General features: G+C 44.7%; 1 protein-coding gene across 1 annotated transcript in view; it reads left to right on the top strand.

Annotated features, from left to right (window-relative positions):
- LOC139404923 (beta-chimaerin-like) overlaps positions 1-10,140 on the top strand; it is a 42,217-nt gene that overhangs the window by 9,062 nt on the left and 23,015 nt on the right. Inside the window, exons 2-6 of the mRNA XM_071147462.1 lie at positions 1,915-1,953; positions 5,083-5,138; positions 6,494-6,525; positions 7,129-7,242; positions 7,344-7,617. Of these exons, the coding sequence (XP_071003563.1) occupies positions 1,915-1,953; positions 5,083-5,138; positions 6,494-6,525; positions 7,129-7,242; positions 7,344-7,617 (515 nt within the window). The remainder of the gene's footprint in view (positions 1-1,914; positions 1,954-5,082; positions 5,139-6,493; positions 6,526-7,128; positions 7,243-7,343; positions 7,618-10,140) is intronic.

Raw genomic sequence — 10,140 nt, 5'->3', positions numbered from 1 at the left:
ATAACCCTAGCTTCATGACCACATCATGGTTCAACCATAACCCTAGCTTCATGACCACATCCTGGTTCAACCCTAACCCTAGCTTCATGACCACATCCTGGTTCAACCATAACCCTAGCTTCATGGGAACAGGGTACCACTTGGATCCAACACTGAATATGCACCTCAAAGCTCTCTGTGACTGTATGGAAACTGCCAATGATGACAACAAAACATTCAGTGTGGTTGACATGGTGATCCAGTGGACCAGTCACTCACTCAGACTAAACTTACTGTGACTGTCATTGTCTGGTTGGTTCCAGACAATGACAGTAGGCAGGTTTGGTCTGCCAGTGAGTTGTTGACTATAAATATAGTGCACTACTGAGAGTGAGAGGGCACAATGACACACCCCTCCATGCACACACGTGGCTCTTCTTGACTCTCTCAGGTGGGCCTGTGGCAGCCATAGGGTAGTTAGCATGCAGCCTGTCCCCTGGGGGGGAATAGTGGGCTGGCATATTGACCCCTAGATAGATGTCCCTGGGTCTTTTTAAATGAACTCTGTCTTTGACCTTTTTTAATGTGATTCATTGTTCACACATGCAGTTACTCCAGCTGTCGGTAAGATCCTTCCGCCGGGAACAGTAGAGAGATGTGATGCATTAAGGACACATTCCATCATTCCACCTGCTGCAGTATTACTAGCTACATTTACACAATGATTCCTGACTAAGTGTCTGTGAGGTAGCAGAGGACTTAAGCCTTCAGTAGGTTTCTGCGTTTCTGGGATAGTTGGCATGCACAGCCTTGCCAGCCTAAGATCCATAGTATAGCCATACAAATTAATTAGATACCGGTAGTCATGTACTGTTACAGGACACAAGCATATGTCAAGGTACTTATGGTGCATATAGTAGGTAGTATATTATGCAGGAGGAAGTTGTACCAACTTATAAGTTACCAAGGGAATACGGTGGGCATGATGACAGAGTACAAGGAGTAAGAAATTGTGGTTACATTTTCCTTCAATAAACACAAACCTCAACCGTCCATGCCATTAAAGTAGCACATTTCCCCTCAGGTTACAGTAGATCCCATGGGTATTGGGCTGGAAATTGCATTTCCACATTTTCTAATTTGCTTTGTCCTTCTTGGGTAATGAATACTGTGTATCATCATCATGGCATAATGCTAGCCTTTAAAGGTGTTTTATAAAGATGGATCTATCTGTGAAGAAGGGACATATCCCTGGGCTGCACCAGGTGCTATAGATCTGTTGTGTGGCAACTATATTCACTCACTGAGCGATGAGTATCTCAAGAGGCTTCACAGTGTGAATAAACCCTGTGTATAATTATGCTGGTCTAGCAGAATAACTAGACTGAGACGTAAACAACCCTGAAATAACCATGGTGATGATGAGTTCATAATCCATTCAGAGAGAATGTAACTGGGACGCAGAGAGACGGACTATTCACCCAAGAAATAATAAAACGGTTCTATATGCCCGTTGTCTAACCCCTTTACCTCCCTTCTGTCTAGTTCTGAACGGTCTCTGTCTGTCAAATTTAATGGTTTATTGGCATGGGAAACATATGTTTGCCAAAGCAAGTGAAATGGATAATATATATTTTTTAAAGTAACAGTAAACATTACATTTACAGAATTTCCAAAATAATAAAAACATTTAAAAGTGTGTGTGTGTGTGTGTGTTGTAATGATGTGCAAATAGTTAAAGTACGAAAGGGAAAATAAATAAATCATAAATATATTTACAATGGTGTTTGTTCTTCACTGGTTGCCTTTTTTTTCTTGTGGCAACAGGTCACATCTTGCTGCTGTGATTGGATACTGTAGTATTTCCCCCAATAGATATGGGAGTCTGTCTTTCTCTCTCTGACCACTAACCCGCCTCCTGTGTTGTCGTTTCAGATCCTGAGGATTACCAACCGCCCATATGGAAGTCTTACTGTAAGTGTCTGAAGTACTGTTTATCCACTGTAAAGTCTTGGTTGTCCACCAAGAATGTGGAACGCTAGAAGCCTAGTCATCATGGCCGCCAGGCTGCTGCATGTCACTACAAAGGACTCTTATATGTGATCATATAAGGATATTAAAGCAGAAATACTTCTCTGTTACAGTTAGTGTGTACAGTAAGGCTTCTTGGGACGCGCCATGCCTCAGCACAGCTTCCTGTTACTTCTCTCTCCTCTCCAGTCTTCTAACACTGGCTGAGAGATATTTTTAGAGCTCACCAGTGGAGGCTGCTGAGGGGAGGACGGCTCTTAATAATGTCTGGAATGGAATGGAATGGTGTCCTACACAACCATGTTCATGACGCCATTCCAGCCATTATTATGAGCCGTTCTCCCCTCAGAAGCCTCCACTGGAGCTCACTATGTCTTCATGTCCGTGGAAGACAACCTGTGTGTGTCCGTGGAAGACAACCTGTGTGTGTCCGTGGAAGACAACCTGTGTGTGTGTGTCCGTGGAAGACAACCTGTGTGTGTGTGTCCGTGGAAGACAACCTGTGTGTGTGTGTGTCCGTGGAAGACAACCCGTGTGTGTGTGTCCGTGGAAGACAACCTGTGTGTCCGTGGAAGACAACCCGTGTGTGTGTGTGTGTGTGTCCGTGGAAGACAACCTGTGTGTGTGTCCGTGGAAGACAACCTGTGTGTGTGTCCATGGAAGACGTCCAGGTCTTGCTGGTTGTTGTGAGTTGTCCTGACTAAAACAAACAAACTCAGTCAGGAGTCTGCCTCCTCCCGCATGGAAAGTCTGTTGTGGGGAAGATTCAGTACAGAGACTTAACCTGTTACACTACTCCCAATGCTGTTACATTACAACGAGGAAACGACACTACTCCCAATGCTGTTACATTACAACGAGGAAACGACACTACTCCCAATGCTGTTACATTACAATGAGGAAACGGCACTACTCCCAATGCTGTTATATTACAACGAGGAAACGACACTACTCCCAATGCTGTTACATTACAACGAGGAAACGGCACTACTCCCAATGCTGTTACATTACAATGAGGAAACGACACTACTCCCAATGCTGTTACATTACAACGAGGAAACGGCACTACTCCCAATGCTGTTACATTACAACGAGGAAACGACACTACTCCCAATGCTGTGTTAGATTACAATGAGGAAACGACACTACTCCCAATGCTGTTACATTACAATGAGGAAACGGCACTACTCCCAATGCTGTTACATTACAATGAGGAAACAGCACTACTCCCAATGCTGTTACATTACAATGAGGAAACGGCACTACTCCCAATGCTGTGTTACATTACAATGAGGAAGACAAAGACACTGTCTGTCTCTTCTAATCCTGTTTCGTCCAACATTCTTAGGGTGTGTCCTCAAGTGGCACCCTGTTCCCTATTTAATGCATTACTTTTGCTCCAAATATGTAAACATGTATAATTTTGTGTTCTTCACCAATAATTCTGTTATAAAAAAGTAGTGCACTATGTATGGAATAGGGTGCAATTTGGTACACACACTTAGTGTCATGCACATTCTTATTGCATCACATGAGTATAGTATAATCTGTGTCTACAGTAAAGCCCTTAGAATAGGTACATTACAGACAATAGGCCTTGTGTCCCCAGCTCAGCTGTGATATATTATACTGTGGCAGTCTTAACCGTAGATGTGATTTAATCTCGCTCGCTACATGGTTTTTTCTCCATTCCATTTTCAACAGTTTCACTGATTTACACCGAGCACTCAGTCTTTAAGTACACTTCATCCATGATGGCAGCTTGGCTCAGTGCTGCTGCTGCATATGTTACTGCGCTACTCTGACTGCGTCTCAAATGAGACCCTACTTACTGTAGTACTTGGTTCTGGTCAAATGTAGTGCACTATGTAGGGGAATAGGGTGACTTTTGGGATGCATACGGTCTCCCCATTGTGTCTCAGTACTAAGATGTAATAGTCACTGTTTGTATCCTGCACTAAGGCCCTAGACTAAAGTTATGTCCCAAATGGCACCCTATTCTCTATATAGTAAACTATGGGTCCTGATCTAAAGTACTGCACTACATAGGGAATAGGGTGCCATTTGGGATGTATCCCTCTGTGAAATATTCATTGACATTCACACAGAGGGTTTGGTGATGTATGGGACCTGTCATATAAACCACTGAGAGACATTAGCCCGTGGATATCTTCGACTTCGCTAACAGCTCCTGGTGTTCCTACTGTTCCTTGTTGACTTTGCTCTGAGTTCGGCTAAAAGTGAGCCTGCCATCTTTGAATCATACTGTCAGTGGCCATACAGAGACTGTATGCTGCATGTCCAATATTAGAGCAACTATAACCTTCTAACTTCCTAACGGACAGTTTTAACTCCTCAGAATCTAGTGCCCCTTCCAAGTCTGTTGGGACCACTGCACACAAACATGTTCCATGGTTAAAAATAGTGTTGTACATGTAGCATGTGACAGTGAGCTGCAAGAGGAGTGCATTGGGGCGTTATTAATAATTGTGTAACTCAAATAAATGATTAGACATCTGCTTGAACATATATGGCAAGGCCAGTAACTTGTCAGGTGGATGGATTATCTTGGCAAAGGAGGAATGCTCACTCACAGGGATGTAAACAAATTTGTGCACAAAATTTTTGAAAAATAATCCGGACCGGCCTGGTAGCTGTGGAGTGAAAATGGGATTTAAAGGAGATGAATACATTGTGGATGGCTGGACTGTAGTGGGACTGTATGTCCAGCTGATGACCCCATACAGTGATGAATGAATACGTTACTGAACTTTATTGTCCCATAGGGAAATAATGCATGAATTAGTGTCTGTGTGTGTGAAGCGGTCTACAGTCTACGTAAACGGAGCTGAAGGAGGTCTGTTTGTGTTGTTGTCTACGTAGTCTTTGTTCCGTCTGAATTTTTGGAACTCGACGCGAAACGGACCACTGTTGGCTCAGTTTCCGTAGACTGTGTTGCGTCCTTAAGGCTGTGTAACTCTCTATGCGTACATATCGTGGCCTCAGCAGTGCAGCCATTCTAATACTGAATACGATGCTTTTTACTTGACAGTCCATGTTTGTCTCTAACAGTGTACCGGCTCCAGCAGGAAGCTCCTCGGCCCAAGAGGATGACCTGCCCTCAGGAGGTCAGCACTGCACCTCTTTAAAGATTAAGCTTACAACCCCATTGTCTACCCTTCTCTCAGTGTCTCAGAATCAGGGAGGCAACCATATAGACTACAGTATTTTGTGATAGGATGCCTGATCTGTTGTGATAATGTAACGAACATTCTGATAAACTAATCTTTAACCACATTGTCGTTTTCTTATCTCTAATCTGGTACTGAATGGTAAAGAGGTCCGGCAATTGGCAGAATGAAAGAGGGAGAGTCACACAGAGCAAACTAGAATGCTATTTGGCCCTAAACAGAGAGTACACAGTGGCAGAATACCTGACCTGGATCTCAACAGAAGACAGGCTATGTGCACACTGCCCACAAAATGAGGTGGAAACTGAGCTGCACTTCCTAACCTCCTGCCAAATGTATGACCATATTAGAGAGACACATTTCCCTCAGATTACACAAACTCACAAAGAATTTGAAAACAAATCCAATTTTGATAAACTCCCATATCTACTGGGTGAAATACCACAGTGTGCCATCACAGCAGCAAGATTTGTGACCTGTTGCCACAAGAAAAGGGAAACCAGTGTAGAACAAACACCATTGTAAATACAACCTATATTTATTTCCCTTTTGGACATTAACTATTTGCACATCATTACAACACTGTGTATATATATACTTAATATACCATTTGATTTAAAAAAAATAAAAAACAAACAACTTTTGAGTTTAATGTTTACTGTACGTTAGTTTATTTCACTTTCACTTCATTTTTGCTTTGGCAATGTGAACATATGTTTCCCATGCCAATAAAGCTCCTTAAATTGAAATTAAATGGAATTGGCAGAGAGACACAGACAGGCAGAAAGAGACAGACAGAAAGCAATAAATATCTGTTCCCCAACAGAGACACAGACAGGCAGAGAGAGACAGACAGAAAGCAATAAATATCTGTTCCCCAACAGAGAGACAGACAGGCAGAGAGAGACAGACAGAAAGCAATAAATATCTGTTCCCCAACAGAGACACAGACAGGCAGAGAGAGACAGACCGAAAGCAATAAATATCTGTTCCCCAACAGAGACACAGACAGGCAGAGAGAGACAGACCGAAAGCAATAAATATCTGTTCCCCAACAGAGACACAGACAGGCAGAGAGAGACAGACAGAAAGCAATAAATATCTGTTCCCCAACAGAGACACAGACAGGCAGAGAGAGACAGACAGAAAGCAATACATATCTGTTCCCCAACAGAGACACAGACCTCCTTTATGAAACATGTATCCTTCTTGGCCAAGCCATTGAAGTGACCTTTCAACTGACTATGTCTCTGTCAGCCAATGTATCTTTTCTCTCTCCTCTGGATTTACAGATGGAGACCAGACCCAAATATTACGGCAGAGAGTGAGTAGTGAGACTGACTTTGTGATTTTCATCCATGTTCTAATACAACTGCTGGGGAGACTGGCTCTAGCTGTGTGATTTATCATTAACGTCAAGCTTTACATGTGCTTAGGGTGTTGTGTGTGTGTGTGTCTGTGTGTGTGCAAGAGGATGGAGATAATTTAGTGTTAAATCCAGAGGGACAGAGACCTCAAGGTCCGTAGACAAGGCCACAACATTGACAGGAGACTTGTGACGGCATTGACAGGAGACTTGTGGCGGCATTGACAGGAGACTTGTGGCCGGCATTGACAGGAGACTTGTGGCCGGCATTGACAGGAGACTTGTGGCCGGCATTGACAGGAGACTTGTGGCCGGCATTGACAGGAGACTTGTGGCCGGCATTGACAGGAGACTTGTGGCTGGCATTGACAGGAGACTTGTGGCTGGCATTGACAGGAGACTTGTGGCCGGCATTGACAGGAGACTTGTGGCCGGCATTGACAGGAGACTTGTGGCCGGCATTGACAGGAGACTTGTGGCCGGCATTGACAGGAGACTTGTGGCCGGCATTGACAGGAGACTTGTGGCCGGCATTGACAGGAGACTTGTGGCTCTCTCAAGGTTCCATGGCATGCTATCCAGAGAGTCTGCAGATGAGCTACTGGGAGGAGCAGAGGGGGCTTACCTTGTCAGAGAGAGCCAGAGACAGCCAGGGACACACACCTTGGCCTTAAGGTACTGTACACAGTACACACACACATTTACTTACTAAATATACACACCTTGTCAAATACGCTCTCCCCACCCACCCACTCGCTCTACCTTTCTCTCCCCAGGTTTGGGCACCAGACCCTGAACTACAGACTGTTCTATGACGGGAAGCACTTTGTGGGGGAGAAGCGCTTTGAGACGGTCCATGACCTGGTGACGGATGGCCTCATCACCCTGTACATCGAGACCAAGGCAGCAGAGTACATCGCCAAGATGACCACCAACCCCATCTATGAACACCTGGGCTACAAATCCCTGCTGAAGGACAAGATGGGGCACCGGCTGAGCCGGAGACGCACTGAACCCCATAGGGTCACCTTCCAGAGAGAGGACAGGAAGGTGAGGTGTTACGGTACATCACTTTGACATTCTTTATGTAACAAAGTGCTATGAAAGTTACTTTGGTGATGACATTGGTGGGGCTGGTGAGTGGTGGTGACGGTGACATCGATGGTGGGGGTGATATTGGTGGGGGTGGTGGTGACATTGGGGATGGTGGTGGTGGTGACATTGGTGGGGCTGGTGAGTGGTGGTGACGGTGACATCGGTGGTGGTGAAGGTGACATCGGTGGTGGTGAAGGTGACATCGGTGGTGGTGAAGGTGACATTGGGGATGGTGGTGGTGATGGTGACATTGGGGATGGTGGTGGTGATGGTGACATTGGGGATGGTGGTGGTGATGGTGACATTGGGGACGGTGGTGGTGGTGGTGACATTGGGAATGGTGGTGGGGGTGGTGACATTGGGGATGGGGGTGGTGACATTGGGGACAGTGGTGGTGACATTGGGGACGGTGATTCTCTCCCATAGCACCAGGTTAACTATGTATTAACATGCTACATCTACTACTGTTGTGTTTCCTGACTATAGTTGTGACCTGAACAGGAACAACTCTGGGCCTTAGCTATGGACTGTAACAGATCAGAGTTTTTCCTGGTCACGCCATACGGTCTGGAAAAACTCCTGTCCCTAAAACATGTTCATTACCTTCTACTCTATCAGCATCTGCAGTAAGGATGGAGTTTTTCATTATGTAACCGTTTCTCATGAGAAAGAGACATTTATTGTCTCTGTAGGGGGGTGTTTCCTTCCTGACATCACTTCTCATTAAAGGTCATGATGACCAACAGGACTGGGATGTTATTGTGTAACAGACAGACACTGTTCTAGGGCTATAGATTAATCAGACATTTCACACCATTTGTTCTCATCAACTAACTTCTGAAGGATATTGACTGTCTGTGACTCATTATATTAGCCGATGTGAAAATCTTTCATTCTACTGTGTCGTTCTAGGGTGTTGGCAATTCCCACATCTCACCACTAGGTGGCAACCGGACCAAGCCATAGCATATCAACAGCACATTTCACACTTAGCTGTGATTGGAAATGTTATTTTTCTTCAGTCTTTGACTGTTAAACATGGTAAAATCACAAAGCCTTTCCTTCATCCATGTTTGGTTGGGTGAAGTTGTCTTGACATTCTGCTCTGTTCCTCCAATACCAGCCACACACCCCTGGTGCTTCTTGGAATATTGAACAAATCATTTAGTTCTGATAAACAGTATCCCTCCCAAATGTCACTATATTTCCTATGTAGTGCACTACTTTTTCCCTGGTAAAGTAATGCCCTATATGGGGAATAGGGTGCCATTTGGGACGCACATGGGTCTCCATCAGTCGTCTGACAGCAACAAGGCAGTCCTGCCCGAGTCAGTGGTGTTGCAAGGCGTCCGTTTCCTCTCCGCTCCTTTCCAACACCCACCAGCGCTGTGCTATTCATGTCACTGTCTGTCCACTAGAGTTAGAGTGAAGGGGACAGAGAGCCTTAAGCCCTTACTGCAGGAGGCAGCTCCCTGCAGGCTCTTAACTTGGTCAGTAGTTCATGGACTCTGACGGATTCCAACACGTTCGTAGATGAATCCTTAACATAAAACTAAACCCCTCCGGGAGGAGTCTCCATAGCATGGGCTGTATTTCTGTCAGGAAACATACAGGACCTGATATACAGAAAGTACATGTACTAGGGTATTTGGTCTGGTCAAGTACAGACTGTCTGACCTTGTATAGTATTTTGGGGGGGGTTCCCAGCAGACATGTGAGTGGATATCTAGAGCATGTTTTGCCAGCCTGTCAGTCAGTAATGTCAGAGTGTCTGTAAAAAGGTGTTGTTTTGAGTGTCACACTTCGATCTGTCAAGCTTATGTTATGTCCCAACTGACACCCTATTCCCTATACAATGCTCTACTTTTGACCAGAGCCCTATGGGTCCTGATCAAAAGTAGAGCACTAAAGAGGTGCCATTTGGGATGCAGTCTTGGAAACCATGATGAGTTGGGCCAATGACAGGTCTCCTGATTTTAGGCTTTCAGTGTTGGACAAACACCTGCCAGTCTGTCATGTCCCAAAAAAAGCAGGAGGTCAAAGTGCAGTCCTCCTGTTTCCTCTCGTCTGCGTCCCGAATGACACCCTATTCCTTTTATAGTGCACTACCTTTGACCAGGGCCTATAGGGCTCTGGTCAAATGTAATGTACTAAGTAGGTAATAGGTGGCCATTTGGGATGTAGCATATGTCCCTATGGAGTGGAGCCAGGCTTGTTAGAATGACCTGTATCTTTACTGACTTTAGTTAACACTGCACTATAATACTCTGTCTAGTATCTTTACTGACTTTAGTTAACACTGCACTATAATACTCTGTCCAGTATCTTTACTGACTTTAGTTAACACTGCACTATAATACTCTGTCTAGTATCTTTACTGACTTTAGTTAACACTGCACTATAATACTCTGTCCAGTGTCTTTACTGACTTTAGTAAACACTGCACTATACTACTCTGTCCAGTATCTTTACTGACTT

This window comes from Oncorhynchus clarkii, unplaced genomic scaffold (genome assembly GCF_045791955.1).
Source record: "Oncorhynchus clarkii lewisi isolate Uvic-CL-2024 unplaced genomic scaffold, UVic_Ocla_1.0 unplaced_contig_2926_pilon_pilon, whole genome shotgun sequence".
Taxonomy (NCBI): domain Eukaryota; kingdom Metazoa; phylum Chordata; class Actinopteri; order Salmoniformes; family Salmonidae; genus Oncorhynchus; species Oncorhynchus clarkii.
The sequence above is the reverse complement of the archived record's forward strand: the minus strand, read 5'-3'. Positions and strand labels throughout refer to the sequence as shown.